Source organism: Neovison vison, chromosome 11, assembly GCF_020171115.1.
Source record: "Neovison vison isolate M4711 chromosome 11, ASM_NN_V1, whole genome shotgun sequence".
NCBI lineage: Eukaryota > Metazoa > Chordata > Mammalia > Carnivora > Mustelidae > Neogale > Neogale vison.
Window position 1 is genome coordinate 88,601,251 of NC_058101.1, and position 16,958 is coordinate 88,618,208.

At 39.0% G+C, this 16,958-nt stretch overlaps 1 protein-coding gene across 5 annotated transcripts in view; it reads left to right on the forward strand.

Moving 5' to 3' along the window:
• Positions 1-16,958, forward strand: part of TRPC3 (transient receptor potential cation channel subfamily C member 3) — a 51,893-nt gene that overhangs the window by 20,014 nt on the left and 14,921 nt on the right. For 2 of the 5 annotated variants that reach the window (XM_044225864.1, XM_044225866.1), the window contains exons 5-10: positions 1,572-1,805; positions 4,048-4,312; positions 7,118-7,313; positions 10,183-10,392; positions 11,695-11,742; positions 13,494-13,577. In XM_044225864.1, coding sequence (XP_044081799.1) covers positions 1,572-1,805; positions 4,048-4,312; positions 7,118-7,313; positions 10,183-10,392; positions 11,695-11,742; positions 13,494-13,577 — 1,037 coding nt within the window. Of the gene's footprint in view, positions 1-1,571; positions 1,806-4,047; positions 4,313-7,117; positions 7,314-10,182; positions 10,393-11,694; positions 11,743-13,493; positions 13,578-16,958 lie in introns of those variants that run through there. The other 3 variants (XM_044225867.1, XM_044225868.1, XM_044225869.1) reach the window with 2 other exon arrangements.

Below are 16,958 nucleotides of genomic sequence, written 5' to 3' on the forward strand. Positions count from 1 at the left end.
ATGCATAACATGAGCCTAATTATGAATACACCAAATTTCTAACTTCAATTATTGAGTAATTATAAATTTTATAAGAACGTGACTTACTGATGATGACCAAATATTTCATTGAAATACTTGTGAAGTAGCCCAATAGCCATTAACTGATAATTAAAGAACATTTTTTGCCTTTGTTTCAGAGAATTTTTTTTGGAGAGTTTCCTTAATTGTTACTTTACCTTATAATAGTCCTTTTTTTTTCTTTTTTAGATTTTTATTAGCAAAATATAGTTGACATGCAGTGTTATATTAATGTTTCAGGTGTACAATATCATGATTTGACAAGTCTATATATTAAAATATTACTCACTGCTCCCCACGATAAGTACAGTCTCCATACAATGTTATTACAGTATTACAGACTATTCCCAGTGCTGTACTTTTTATCTCCATGGCTTATTGATTAACTAGAAGTTTGTACCTCTTAATGTCCTTTTTTTCTCCTATCCCCTCACTGACCTCCCCTCTAGCAGCCACCACTTTGTTCTCTGTATTGACGAGTGTGTCGTTCTTCATTTTGATTTTTAGATTCTACACAGAAGTGAAATCATATGGTATTTCTCTTCCTCTGACTTCTTTCACTTAGTATATACCCTCTAAGCCCACCCAGGAAACCTGAGATCTCATTTGTTTTTATGGCTGAGTAATACTCCAGTGTGTGTGTGTGTGTGTGTGTGTGGTTAGTTTATCTAACCATCACTAATGCAGAGTCACTTTTATCTGTTCTCTTGTTCTCTCTGTTTTCCCAGAGTGTTTTTGGTATCTTCTTAGTTCCTGAGTTAATAACGTGGTTACTCCCCTCATTCACTCCTGTGGACTCAACCCGGGTCAAATAATTATTTTATAAATTTTATCTTGAGCTAATACCTTTTTAGAAATTCCACAATGTCTTCTCCTTACAAGTCAGAACAAATGGTTAAATTGGAATATTTTCCCCTCTTCTCCCAGAATGGCATTTTCTGCTTTCGGTTTCTTCACAGCATCCAAGGGCCCCTGCTTAAGGGTTCCTTCTTTGTCCAGTGATATTCCTCACCTCCCTAGCATGAAACTAGAAAGAGGAGAGAAGGTAGGGGAATGATGTAAGTGTTCCTGTGTGATTGGTAAAATGATCTTGTTAAAAGTCTACCATAACTTTCTCATTTAGGGGTTTGTTTCACCAGTAATTATTGTGGTTTGATAACCATTGGAATTCACAAAGGTGAATTTTCTCCTCTCCTCCAAAAGTCTCACAGGGCAAAATCATTTGACTTGAAGAGTCTTTGCTTACTTTCCTTCCCTCTTTCCTGCCCATCCCATTTCTGGTACCAGATGTAGAACTCTGTTACTCCAAATTCTAATTCTGACTTAGTAAAGATTTTTCTTCCATGTGATTCTGCCCAGGGTGTCAGGAGCTGAACAATAGTGGGTGCTTTGTGGTGCCTCATATGCTGCTTTATCCGTGGAGCATTTTCTAGATGGGGACTGGTGGTGGACCAAGTACGAGCTTCTCTGTCTAAGCTGTGAGATATAATCTGTACCTTCCTGTGTGACAGGAATGATGTGGTCTGAGTGTAAGGAGCTCTGGCTGGAAGGACCTAGGGAATATATTTTGCAGTTGTGGAATGTGCTGGACTTCGGGATGCTCTCCATCTTCATTGCTGCTTTCACGGCCAGATTCCTAGCTTTCCTTCAGGCAACAAAAGCACAGCAGTATGTGGACAGTTATGTCCAAGAGAGCGACCTCAGTGAAGTTACACTTCCACCGGAGATCCAGTATTTCACTTACGGTAAGTTATTGACTGCAGGGTCCTCATATGAAAGGTCCTCAGGAAAGGTACTGAAACCACACTTTGGAAGGATATGTCCATGTTTAGTATGAGATATGTGTTGAATGTATATGAACAGAGGCGAGAGCATGAGCTATGGAACTATATAAAACTGGATTCCTGTCGAGGCTATGACTCTCCCTTGCTGTTTGTGACTTCGTTCAAGTTAATTTACTTCTCTGTGGCTCAGTGTTCAAATCTCTACGAAGAAGATGTTTCAGGGTAGGAGGAAATTATCTTTGAGCCCAACAACATAATGACTCGTATATATTCTTAGGGTATGAAACTGTCTTAACTAGGGGGGGAAATAGCTTGATAAACTGATCGAGATGGAAGATGAGTCCCTGAGAGCATGGTTCAGAGGGGATAAAAGAGTAAAAGGTGCTGCGCTGCTGTTCAGGTGAAGTGAACCCAGCAGAGGCAGGAAGTAGGAGCTAAAGTGACATGAGATCATAAGCTCTGGAGAGCATGCAGAAATACTGGGGTGAGGTCCTGCCCCTCAACACAAGGTGGAAGGGAATTCATGCCCACCTTCTCTGTGTCATGAAGAGCAGGGAGGCCCCCGCTGACAACCAGGGTGCAAGGACAGGGATTCCATCCTTGCCAGCACAAACCAGGGGTAAGTGATGTGAACCTCCTTTCCCTTGAGGCCAGACTGGGGAAGTGTGATTAGCAAATTTTCATGTAGTTTCACAATCTTAAGTCTGGACAGGACTTTAGAAATGTTCAGATGTGTTCTGATTTTGAAGAATAATTCTTTACAAGTATCATTAAGGCTTACATTGTGATAAGTACAAGTAGCGTGTTAACATTATTAAAGAAGACTGAGTGCCTGCTCCAAAATATAAGATGTACGTTTCACACATTGTGAAATTTAAACACCTTAGCTCTTATTGTCAGCAAACAAGGATTTTTCTATGCCAAGGAGACCAGATCAAATGAGTAAATGATTACCATTTAAAATTAAAGAATTAGCTTAAATTGTATTTTTGTGTAACATCTATCCTATTTTAGTAACTTATTTATTTAAATGTCTTCATATGTATCTAATTGACTGTCATCTGAAGGGAAATTTGTGAGTTCAGGATTTACTTCTTATTGTGTGTATGATTTTGATCAAGTACTTAGCCTTTCCAAGCATTGGTTTCTGTATCTCTAAGGAGTGGATAATAATAACACCACATCCATAGAGCTAAGGGAAAGCACTGTGTCTGGTACACATTAAACAATAAATGTTCATTTTTCTTGCTGAAAATGTCTACAATGTATTCATTCATCTGAGAACAGTTCGGTTTGCACACAACTAGCCACATAGTATTTCTTGACCCTCCTGGGAATAAGTATCCCGTAGTTTGTTGTGAACTAAGTGACCTTGAAAGGGGTGGAGTCCTCCTTTAGAATCTATCCCCCAAATTTTTATACCTTAGTAACATATTACATTTTCCGGGAACAAGTTGTTTTCCTCAAAAACCACACTGACAACACCATTGTGATTCGGTTGACATTCTTACTTCTCATAATATGCCATTTTACTTGCACAAACTGTCAGATGAACTAATTTCCCCATGAAATATGAAAAAGAAGTTTTGTGCCAACTGAGCCTATGGGGTGACGGAATAGCACATCAATAAATCTAGTAACTGAGGGAATAGTCAAGTCAATTGTTCTGTCATTCTGGACACAGTCTGTGTCTGATGAAGGATTTTTAACCTCTTTCTGTATCTTTCATACATGATTCTGTTTCTACTCAATGTGAAGCAGGCTTCGTATCTTTACAAGAGTGTTTCCTCTAGTAAAAGATTCCGTGTGAGTGGAATTCATATGCTTCTGGTTTAACATGAAAAACATGCCTGGGCAGTTAATTAAATCTAGAGGAGTTTCAACCAAGATTAAAAAAAAAAAAAATCTAGGGGCACCTGGGTGGTTCAGTGGGTTAAGCCTCTGCCTTCAGCTCAGGTCATGATCTCAGGGTCCTGGGATTGAGCACCGCATCAGGCTCTCTGCTCAGCAGGGAGACCGCTTCCCCTCTCTCTCTCTCTGCCTGCCTCTCTGCCTACTTGTGATCTCTGTCTGTCAAATAAATAAATAAATCTTTTTTAAAAATCTACCTAAAAAATAAATATTATTTAAGGTATTTATTTTGCATAGCTAGCAATGAATAAAAAGTTCCATTTCTAATCTCTCTCTCTCTCTCTTTTTCTAGCCAGAGATAAATGGCTCCCTTCTGACCCTCAGATCATATCTGAAGGCCTATATGCTATAGCTGTTGTGCTCAGCTTCTCTCGGATTGCGTATATCCTTCCTGCAAATGAGAGCTTTGGCCCCTTGCAGATCTCTCTTGGAAGGACTGTGAAGGACATTTTCAAGTTCATGGTCCTCTTTATTATGGTGTTTCTTGCCTTTATGATTGGCATGTTCATACTGTATTCTTACTACCTTGGAGCTAAAGTAAATGCTGCTTTTACCACGTAAGTAAACATAAAAAAGGTATGATGAGAGAGAATCTCTAACAAATCCAAATGAAGTGAACACACAAAAAATCCAGAAATCCTGATAAAGATGTTTTTAAGGGGGAAAAAGAAATCCATTAAAAACAATGCTTATGTGTGATTACATTGCTCCAAAGGCTCATTTCTTTGAGCTTGGTAAGTGTTCAACCATGGAATGGAATCAGAATTTGGAAAAATCCTAGACAAAACTGACTATTTTAAGAGAATTGGGCAGCAAATTTTTAATACTGGATGTCTCTTATATTATGTATGACATTAAATTTAGTTTTGTCCTTTTGTAGCCATTACTATTCAAAAAAGAAGCATTGGCTTTTATTTTAATGTGTCATTAATCAGTACAGAGTTGAGTAAGAAGAAATTGAAGCTAAATGTTGTACAGCTCACTGTAACACTAATACCGCTTCCTTCCTGTGGTCACCCTGGTATCTGCATTGGAGACTCACCTTGCCTGGGAAGTCTTCTTTGATTAAACTTCCTTAGTCATTGTTCCTTGAAGTTCTCAGCCTGGAGACATCTAGTTGGGAGATACTCTCAGTTACCAGCATTTAGTAGGGCAGGGATGGGGCCCTCCCTTTGTACTGTAGTCATTCCAGGTAGGGAGATCATAAGCCCTCCCTGTCTCCCTTTGTAACCTGTCATGCCACAACTGGAAAGAATCTAGACCTTCAATAACTTCCCTATAGACTAAAATAGAATATTAAGTCCTTTCAGGCATCTAAATTGTTTTGAAATGATTTTTTTTTTCAAATAGGTATATAGAACAAGTCTTAGGGGGTAAAAGAGAACTGAAACTCACTTTATTGTAGTGAAAAAAAGTTCTGTTTGAACCCACTCCGGAAGGGACAGAAAGATCCTACACACATGGCCATCCCTTTGAACTCTGTGAGAGCTCATTTTATACACATTGTTGTCACTGTTTTATGTGAGGATGTGGCAACTTGATATGGTGAAAAGGATAGAGGCTGGAAAATCAGGCAGATGCAGATACAGTCTCTGCTGGTTTCTGGCTGTGGCTTTTGGTCAAGTTACTCAACAGTCCTGTGTTAGTTTCCTTCTTTTTACAATAACCACGATAGGGTTGGAACTGGGTTGTTGTGAGGGTTATATAAAGTCGTTGATAGAAAGCCTCTTGCCCAAAGTCAGAGCTCAGGAACCTTCCCTTTTCTGCTGTCTGCCTCTTCCCCCGCAGAGATTCTCAGGAATCTGTGTTCTTGAAGTTAGAGGTGAGAAGGTCTGCCAGAGAGCAAGATGAAGGAGTCAGAGAATTTGGGGATCCTGTTACATTAATGGCAAGGAACAGAGAGGTTCTAGTTTTTCTTAGTCTCCTGCTACCGTCTATGCTATAACATCATGCAGGGAAATGTTTTGTGATAGAGAGTAACTGTGTAGAGGTAGGAACCTTTCTATTCAGGCTTCTACTCTCAGGGTCTAGCATACTTTCTAGAATCTAATAGGCATTCTGTCAGCATTTGCTGAATGATGGGATGAATAAACAAACTAGTACTAAAACCTATAAATCTACAGAATTGTTATTTAGAATCTGTTATATATATATATATATATATATATATATATATATATATATATATTTTTTAACTGGACTGTTCCCATTAATGTTCCTTTGGAAAAAGGACTGACTTTTTCCAAAGTAATGGAATTCCACATGTCTAATTGTTTAACTTAAGGGTTATTTTTGTGGTTCACAAAGCAGTAAGTACAACTTGGTTATAGGCCCAAATCAGGCAAATTCAGCTGGCAAAGATCATTGAGGGGATAAAAGTAGGTAAATAGTCTGGTAGAGGCCTACGTGTTCATCGCTGTGATGGAAGACTCAGGGAGTAAGTTGTATAAATTAAAGGAAAAGAACAGAAATCGCTCAGTCTGTTCCCTCCTCTTCAAGTTCATAAGCAAAACTTTTAGGTGGGTAATATATTCTTGTGGCAAAAAATTCATGGAGTGGTGTCTATAGTGAAAAGCATGTCCCTTCTTCACCACTGGACCCCTGCCTCTTATTTCTCCTTAGTTCACAGAGGCAATGGTTTCTTTTGGATACTTTCAGAGATATTTTATACACAGACAAGAATATAAGTATTTATTTGTAAGCCCCTCTCTTTTAGTCAAATGGTACACTATTTCACTCTTGCTATATCTTATTTTTTTTACTTAATAGATCTCAGATATCATTTTATAGAAACACATGTAAATAGATCTGTCTCATTTTCCCAGTGGCCATATACCCTTCATCATATAGATGTCAGAATTATTTACCCTCCCCCCATTGATGGGTATGTAGGTGGTTTTCATTCTTCCCTGCTGCCATGGTGCAGGGAATATGTTTTGTTTTGTTTTTAAGCGAGTGTATTATTTTACTCCTGGCCTTGTTCTACTCCAGAAAACCTGATTTAAATGTCTAAACCACTTACCAAATCAACCCCCAAATTTCCATCCTTCTAGAAGAAAAGAATGGGTATTGTGGCATGACATCAGCTTTCCTCTGCTGAGTTCAGAGACATTTCACTTGATGATAACTTCTAGAAAAGCTAGGCATTGGCATTACTTAATCACAAACCCCTAAAAACCTGAGAGAATAATTTCTAATAAATATTATGATAAAATAATTATACTCGTGGTGTTTATTATGATGATATTTAATGATGGCATTTTTACCTCTGTATAGAATTTAAACCCTATCTGGTTTCTCTTTTGAATTTTTCATACTGAAAACTGTCAGTTTATTTACTGTGTACCTTATTCTTTCAACAGTGTAGAAGAAAGTTTCAAGACTTTGTTTTGGTCGATATTTGGATTGTCTGAAGTCACTTCCGTTGTGCTCAAATACGATCACAAATTCATAGAGAATATTGGATACGTTCTTTATGGAATATACAATGTAACTATGGTGGTTGTTTTACTCAACATGTTAATTGCTATGATTAATAGCTCATATCAAGAAATTGAGGTAAACCTGCTTTCTATCCATGGTGTCTATTTTTGCCATCCCATTCTAATAGTATCCTACATCTGTTTCTGTGCCCTGTGATGGATTTCCAGCTCTTTTAAATTAAGAGGCTTATACCCAAGCAGAGGGAGCCAGGACCTTTCCCTGCATTTTCTTCCTGGGTAGATAGGCTCACAGCCTCCAGTATCTTCTAAGAACACAAAAGGGGTCCCCCTGAACTTATCATCACTCTGCCTCCTCTCAGAATATATTTCAAAAGTTTTGAAGTTAGGGGCTACAACTATTGGCTATTGGCTGTGGGAGAATTATTCTCTCCTAGATTAGCCAGGCAACCATCTGAAAGATCTCAGTATGATGAAATTCTGGAACATGGGTGAGGTTCGGTGGGCTGAGGTCCAGAGCTAATGACCAAGAAAAAATTCTTGAGACATCTTTGGTACAAAATGGTGGTTTATTAAAGCATGGGGACAGGACCCGTGGGCAGAAAGAGCTGCTGCGCCGTTATCCTGAGAAGTGGCTGATTATATACACAGGAGTTGGGTAGGAGAGAACAAAGGGGGTGATGTTAGTTTCTAAGGAATTTTGGAAGCAAGGTCTCCAGGACCTTGAGAGGCTAGCTATTGTTGGGAGAAAGGTTATTTATTACTAGTAGTAAAAATCTTCTTGTGAGACCCTTTAGATGCATATCAATGGGCCATATGCTTGGAAATGATTCTCGACACGATCTTGGAGATCTAGAGATAAAGTTTCTCATTTCTCCTATCGAGTGTCCTTGTTAGTGAGATTTGGGTTTAGAAGAAATTTAACTTTATTTAGGGCTTGAGGAACTGAGTTATTTGCCTCTGGAAATTGTGCTATTGTTAAGATAGCTTCTTTGTTGTAAATCTCTAGGACATTGGTAAACCAAGGGGGACTCCAGTCTTGCAGGATTGTGATCTCTGGAAGTTAACTATTTGTTTTTCTTTTAGGGCAGTCAGGGGTGGGGAGTGGGTGGAGAGGGGGTGCAATGTGCCGGTTTTTGCTTTGTCCTCAGCCAGCCTCCTGCTCCCTCATCAAGTAGGGGAATTCCTAGATGTCTGGCAAACCCAGATGATGTTCTGTATCCGGTCAGAATTTTTAGTATTCTAGAAGTCACTCTACTTGTTTTGGATTAGGCTTGGTTTGGTACCTTCCTTCATCATCATGTGTGTTTTCTATGTCCTCCAGGTTTGTGTTCAATATCTCTTTAGTGTTTTGCTGTTTGTTAAGTGCATTGAGACTGTGTGTGTTTTAGAGACACATAAAATGGTATCTCAAAGTAGAAGTTAGGTCCCCCAGAAATGAAAACTGAGGGATCCTGAGTATCTGTTTGTGGTAACGGCAGTCTGGGCAGTGTGAGATAAGCAAGCCAACTTCTCCCACCTTTGAACCCCCTCCACTTCATTTCTTCTCTCCATCACCATGGTCCAAGACCGAGAATAAAAGGGATATTTTCTCCTTCTGTTGGTGCCCATGGTTCTTGGTCACACCACTCTGAAGAATGAAGAGGTAGACCAGACAGAGTGGTGGGCAGCAAGCCAAGGTTTATTGAGTGATAGTGAAGTGGTAGTAAGAGGCTCCCAAGGAGGGAGCGGATCCAAAAGGGTGGCCACCAGAGTTTCTAAGTTTAGGGGTTTTTATGGTCTTGTTGAGACAGGCTGTTGTAATCTGATCACCCTTCCCTGTGCCTGTCACCCAATCAGGTTTTTATCACCAATCACTTGGGATAGTTGAAGGGCTCCTTCCAGGGTGGTGTAAAATCCTTTTAAGGGTAGTTTCCTCTTAGGGTGGGGCTCCTTCTCCTTCCCTGCCTGCCTTCCAGCTTTCCTTCATCAAAAGGACAAACAAGATAGGAATAGGCCACTGAGGGCCTCATATGACGTTTGAGGACAAATGGCCGACACATAACCTCCGAAGTGCAATTCAGCTTAGTGCTATTTTTTTTTCTTTTGCTCTTGAAGTGTGTTATGGTCTGTCTACAGCCTGCCTTGGATGGGTCTAGATGAGCCGGGAGGCCAGGTGAAGAGTGGGGAAGTCCTGTTGAATATGTGGAATTGGCAGAGGTGGGAAGGGAGGGAGGAGTTAATCTTTTTGTCCTTCCTTGACCTTGGATTTTTCTAGCATTTTTGCTTTATCTTTGGCTGGGGGCCAGGACATTCTGGTTCAGTTTCACTGGATAGAGACAGAGGCATACAGAAGAAAAAAATGAAAACATTCTTAGCGGTGCTAAGAATATATGTAGCCCAATAGAGGTTATATGCAGATAAATGTACATAAGTCACTTTTCTATTTCAAAAGTGTAATTTAGCTTCCTTGTATGATCCTACTGAAATCAATTACTGGAATATTTTGTTTTTAAAATTGAAGGGGGAGAACGAGTTTCTTGTCTCAGAGTTGAAGAATGAATCTCTCAGACAAAGGAGAGTGAGGAAAGCGATAGAAGTTTATTAAGCGAGGATAGAGAAAAAGCTCTCGGGAGTGAGAGGGGTCCTGACAGGGTTGCCAACTAAGGGCTTTGAGGGTTGGTCTTTTATTGAACTTCTCTACTGATAGCACCATTGAGTAAGGATTAGTGACAACACCTTTAATGGCTTACTTCCTTTTTAGGGTCCAGTAATTCTTTATTGGAACTGTTGTAGCTGTCATAACAAGATTCCACTTCTGACACCTAGGGAGGCTGGTCTGGTTGGTTCCCTTCTCTCTGGTTTCCTTACACCTTTGCATTTGGGGGATTTCTGTGAGCCTGATCCCATAGCTGCCCGCCCCTGCCATCACCTATATGCCCCTACCTAGCCCTGCCTGTCCCTTACTCAAAATGAATCATTGTTTCTTTTCTGTTTTTATGACACAGGATGACAGTGATGTAGAATGGAAGTTTGCCCGTTCAAAACTTTGGTTATCTTATTTTGATGATGGAAAAACATTACCTCCACCTTTCAGTCTAGTTCCTAGTCCGAAGTCATTTGTTTATTTCGTCATGCGGATCATTAACTTTTCCAAATGCAGGAGGAGCCGGCTGCAGAAGGATATAGAAATGGGAATGGGTAACTCCAAGTCCAGGGTAGGTATCCAAAACTCACCAAGACCTAAGGATGACTGTTCTGTCTTTCTCCTTGTCTTTGATGTTTGTTCAGTAATTTTCATGTGTGAACTTAGAAGATGTTGAAAGTTACTGTTTGTTCCGTAGTCTTTCACAGGCTAAGACTTAATATCTTCATAATGTTTCAAGAAGTCACTTAGTCTGTATCTTGCTTTTGGTAAGAATTTCATGCAAAGTACCAAATTAAAAACAAACAGTAACACCTTGTTAACTTGTTAAAAGTAAACAGAAGAGTTATTGTAGGGAAACACTTTGGTTTTCTTGTGTTCCATGCCACTCACCTGTTATTCTGATGTTAAATAGTTTTAACCTCACATTTTCCTCTTGGGTGTATGCATAATTCACCACCACCATATTCTTATTTGTAGAAACTCTTGATTGGGCTAAGTAATCTTTTTTTTCTTTACTATCACAAAATTGGCACAAACCTAAGAGCATCCTCAAATATTAACCATAAATACCATTTTAATAAATAATTAAGAATGGTTTGTCCAGAAGTTGTCCCAGTTAAGTCATACTTGGATTTAGATTGAGTCATACTCTGATTTTAACAAAGATGAATTTTATGATAGTACTTTATAATCATGAACTTAACTTTCAGAGGTAGAATTGGTAGGGGAGTCAAATGATGTAAGCAGGACCTCAAATAACGGGGAGCAAGACATAGAGGAGCAAATGTGTGGAGTTAAAATAGCGTTTTTGCCTTGAGTTGTGAAGATGGCCTGTAGTTGTGATATCCTGGGAGCCCACCAGATGGCAGTGTTACCTCCATAAAGTACAGGCCGGTTTAGCAGAGGTAGGTAGGTAGGTACTTGCTCTCAGTTGAAGTTGGTGAAAAAGACCGGATCCCTGCAATCTAATTTCTCACTTTAAAAAAACGTGTGCATTTACAAGATTTGTAATACCCCGGCATCTTATTCTTTAAGCCTTTGAAACCTTTTTGAAATTTTACTTGGATGTGGGCTCTTGAGGCTGTGCCAGGGCACTGATTTGACTGTATCATCCCATGATTTCAAATAGTAGCTCACATGTACACCGTGAGAAGCAGGACAATGTAAAGAGGAGTACCTCTGCGTTAGACTCGGATTTGAATTTGGAGCCTTAATGGCTTCCTAGCGAGTAATGTGGAGAAGTCGTTTCATCATGCTGAAACTTAGCTGTCCCATCTGAAAGAGAGAAAACTCTGTAGGGTTAATGTGAGGGTGATTTGAGATGTACACAGTTCCAGCCTCAACAAATATCAGTACCCTTCCTCATTCACAGTTTACAAAGTGCTTTGCTGTATACTTGAGCCTCATGCAACACCGTGAGGTAGGTATTATTATTATTCCCATTGTATAGATAAGACCCCTGAAACCCTTAAAGTAGTGCACTTATACAAGGTCAGGGAGCTAGCCAGTGGTGGGGTAGGTGTGAATCCAACTTTTCCAGCATCAGATGTCTAGCTCTTTCTTCTGCACGGGTTGCCTTACACTCAGCACGGGCTGCTCTGGCTTGGTTACTGGCCCATTTTCCCCTCCCATGCCCCTCTCCCCAACACATCTTGAAGTTTTCTTTCTGTAGAAGACTGATTTCACTGACTTCATTCCTGGGAGTGCCACAGTGTAGAAGGGGGGAAATACCCACAGGTCAAGTGTGTGCATTCAGGTGGCTTGTGCCTCCCTCGACCCCTGTAAGGGAAATGCAGCTAGCACAAAGGAATGTGAGGGGAGCAGATGTGCTCCGTATTACCTGTAATACACCATTGGCAGAAAGAATAGCTTTTTTCAGAGAAGTTGCCAAAAGTGGAAAAAAAGTTGAGCACTGATCTCTGAGAAGCTATGAGCCTTGGCTTCCCAGTCTCTCCAGATCTGGTTTAAAACTGTCATTTTGCTTGAATTTTTAAAATTATGCAAGGAGATGTTTAAATCTCTTTAATATTATTAATGCCATGAATATTAATACTCTCTGTGTACTGACTTTAGTAAAACTTTGGAGAAGTTACACATCTCTGTTATTCTTTTTTAGAAGAGAGAAGGAACTGGAGAAATCCTTTGTCCAAACCACTAGAACTGATCTCAGTCAACAGTCAGATACTGACCTCCAGTGGCAAAGAGGAGAATTAATTTTATTAGCCCAGGTTTTCTCTTGGCTTGATTGTGCCACTTCCTTCCTCTCAGCATCCCACATGTTCCTGAGTTATGATGCTGGGAAGTCAGGTGATGGGGCGAATACATATTTTTGCACAGGGGGCCCTGCCTTTGAACCATACCTTATCAGTAGTAGCTTACCCAAGAGTTAAGAGGCGGGTCCCGCTCACATACATGAAGAGTAGCCAGTAACCGTGTGCTACTCTTACTTTCTCCTTCTACCCAAAATTCTTTAAGCTTATTCTATTCAAAGTTGTGAATCTCAATCAGTATAGGGCCATGATCCTAGGAAGACATGTTATTTTGGCTCATATGTTAGGGTTATAAAATATCGAATGATACCTTTTGAACTTGTAGCATGCTTCTGTTCAAGGGTAGGAGACAAATACAGGCTCAGGAGCAGACAGTTACTTCTAGGCATCTTTGCCTTCTAGATGCCATGAATACATTTTGATAATTATGTTTAGTATGAGCCAGATTTGTGGGGTTTTTCTACTTTATTTATTTGACAGAGAAAGAGACATCGAGAGAGGGAACACAAGCAGGGGGAGTGGGAGAGGGAGAAACAGGCTTCCTGCTGAGCACGGAAACTATTGTGGGCCTCGATCCCTGAACCCTGGGATCACAACCTGAGCCAAAGGCAGACGCTTAACAGACTGAGCCACCCAGGCACCCCCGTGAGCCAGATTTTAAAATACGTTTTCAGTTCTACTGCAGTACACCTTGTGAACATCTTGATAAATGTGAGCATGTTGCTCACGTGAATTTTTACCATCGGAAATATATTAAATCACTTATGAAATTCAACTTCCACAAAATGTCCCTTGGAAGTGTTAACTCCAGAAATGTTATCGAGGAGAATATAGTAGATTATATTTTTGATTTCCCAATGAATGTATTCTAATTTACTAGGTTAATTGTATTTTTTCCTAGTTAAACCTCTTCACTCAGTCTAACTCAAGAGTTTTTGAATCACACAGTTTTAACAGCATTCTCAACCAACCAACACGTTATCAGGTAAGCATTCAATAGATGTTTCTCTTTACCTGTATGTAATTCCATGTATGTGTGTGCGTGTGTAGTGAGTAGAATTGTGTTCTGTTGTATTATGAGGATAGAACAGTACAGGAAAAAAAAATAGTATGTTAGTTGGACAGGACTTTAGAAATCAGAGTCCGGGTCCTCATTTTTTTGGTTGAAGAAGAAGAGTTCTTTGTAATATTAAAAGCAAAGTGTTGCCACAGTTTGCAAAGAACACCTTCAAATACCTTGAGCTGGAAAAGCAGAGAAAGATATGATATATTGGGAAAATAATGCTCTCACAGTATGGAAACCTGATACACATCTCTGGGTAATCCATTTTCCCCATGGATTCTTAGGTTATATTGTTTCATCAGTACTACTTTAAACTGTGTTTTGCATTTTGATATTAGATGTGACATTTGAATACTAAATTCCAACTCAGAAGAAGTTGTAGCTTTTAACTTTCCATCTGATTGATCATTTTGACTATGAAATCTATAGATTGCTGATGTGTACCAGATCACAAGAATGAGGATCCAGGAATTTGCAATGCACAGCGATGTCAGTTAATGGGTGCAGTTTTGTATCGTTTTCTTGAAGCAGCACATTCTGCAAAATTGCTTGTCCAAGCCTTTTTAATGGTTACCTTATATCCCATTATATGGTTATATTTAACATGTCAGTGTTCTATCAATGGAAATAGAAGATATGGCCAATATTTAGCTGTTACAAGCAACACTGAAATATGTGCAAACCTGTGAAATTGGTATCTAAACATTTTAATTTTGTATATATGACATTTGAAATATGTGCAAATCTGTGAAATTGGTATCTAAACATTTTAATTTTTTAGTTATCAAATTGATTTTGATGGACCTTGTGCCAATTTATAGTCTGTATTCTTACAATAAATGTATGAGAGAGCGCATTTCCTCCTAAATGTACCAACAGTGTATTACCAGAGGTCTTTTTAGTCTTTGCCAAATAGATGGGTGAATATGGTATCACAGTGTAGTTTTATTTGGCATCCTTTGTGATGAACGAACTTGACCATCTTGTTATGTTTACTGTTCCTTATGTTTGAGATCCTATGTATTTACTTTTCTTTTTTGTTATAAATTAAGAGGAATTCTCTTAAGAATTATTTTAAAAATTCTTTTAAGAAAATTGGCCCTTTGCCTGTGATATGAGTTGAAAAAAATTTTTTTCTGTTTGCTTTGTATTTTTTAAAATATTTTTTCCTGGGGTGCCTGGATGGCTCAGTCGCTTAAGCTGCTACCTTTAGATCAGGTCATGATCCCAGGGTCCTGGGATGGAACCCTGCATTGGCTCGGCAGGGGGCCCGCTTCTCCCTCTGACTGCCACTACCTCTGCTTATACTCTCTCTCTTTCTGTATCAAATAAATAAATAAAATCTTTTAAAAAATGTATTTTCCCCAACTTTCTGATTTTTGTATAGTCAGCTCCACAAACTTTTTATGGCTTTAGATTTTGTGTCCTGTTTAGAAAGGTCTTTCCCCATGTAAGAATACTTAAGACGTTTTTTACACACATTTTCTTTAGTACGTATGGTGACGCATTCTATATGAAAATCTTTGACCCATGTAGAATATATTTTGAAGCAAAGTGTGAGGTGGGGAACCCAAATTTATTTTTTTCCAGATGATTATATAGCTGAATATATTAAATAATTATCTTTTTATTGATTTTTTTTAAAAAGATTTTATTTATTTGTTTGTCAGAGAAAAAGCACACTGCACAAGAAGGGGGAGGGGCAGGCAGAGGGAGAAGCAGGCTCCCCTCTGAGCAAGGAACCCAATGCGGGACTTGATCCCCGGGTCCTGGGATCATGACCTGAGCCAAAGGCAGAAGCTTGACCAACTGAGCCACCCAGGATCCCTTTAGTGACTTGAAATATCACTTTTATCACTTACTAAATTTCTTTATCTCCTTAGATTTATTTCTATGCTTTCCATATGTGATAGAACCATATTATTTTAATTATTATAGTTTAGAATAAAAGTCAAACAAAATATATAGACACAAACACACACATATGCATGTTCTTGAAGACTTATTTTACATAATATTATGGCTCTTCTTTCTTGTTTATATTTATATTGAACTTTAGAGTCAGCTTGTGTAGTTTGCAAAATATCCTATTGGTATTTTTATTGTGATTGTATTAACTTAAGTAAAATTGGCTTCTTTATAATATTCTGACTTCCTTTTCAAGAACATCTCTCCATTTATTCAGATCTTCATATGTGTACTCAGTATCATAAAATATCCCCTTATCATTCATATTAATTAGGATTAAGTTTGGTGCAAACCACACAAAACCACCAAATACCATCCACTAAGTAGTTTTTAAAAAAAAAACAAAAAACATAAATTTATTTCTCTTCACCTATTCAGAAAGTCAGGAGGGGGTCATTTCCAGGGCTGGTATGGTACCTACCAATGTCAGGGACCAAGGCTCTTGGATCATATAATTCTGTCGTGACTGGCTTTCAGTCTAACATGCTCTCATGGTCCAAGAAAGCTATTGGAGCTCTAGTTCTTACGTATGCATTCCAGAATACATTTAGAATGTGATAGGGAGAAAGACAATCCTCTGTTCTGTAAGGATCTTCTGTAAAGCTGCACAACTTACCTGAAATGGAGGGTGGGAAATAAAGCCATAATTCCTAGTGGCTATTTGCCAAGCTAAAAAACCCAGGAAAAGAATTGGCGGTCTCTGCTGAAATGAATAATATTACTTGTCTTTGTGCTTATCTTGATGTCTTTACACATACTTCTATCTCTGTTACTTGATTTATAAGTTGCAAGTTTTCTCTTTTGATCCTCCAGCTCTAAAATATGAGAAAATCAATGTGTTTATTTTCTCTTCCATAATTTCCCCCTTCCCCCAGCTTTTGTTGATTAAATTATTAGAACTTTCCAGGGAGGAGGAGAAAAAAAACTTTTCTCTATCCATTAGGTTCTGTCACTGGGGGCCTGTCAATTAAACTGACAAAGACAGATTAATAGAGGAAGAAAACCCACAGTTTATTTACACACACAAAGTGTACATGCACTGGAGAACTCAGTGATGAATAACTCAAGAGGGTAGTTTGAATTTGGAGCTTATATACCATCTTATCAATGGGTAGTAAATTTGGGGAGACGTGACAAGACAGAGGAAAAGAGGTTTGGGTTCCCAGGGTAGTAAGTTGTGGGAGGGTAATATTTGAGGTAAATTTAAGAATTGATTGTGCAGGGGCACCTGAGTGGCTCAGTGGGTTCAGCCTCTGCATTCGGCTCAGGTCATGATCTCAGGGTCCTGGGATCGAGCCCCGCATCAGGCTCTCTGCTTAGCGGGGAGCCTGCTTC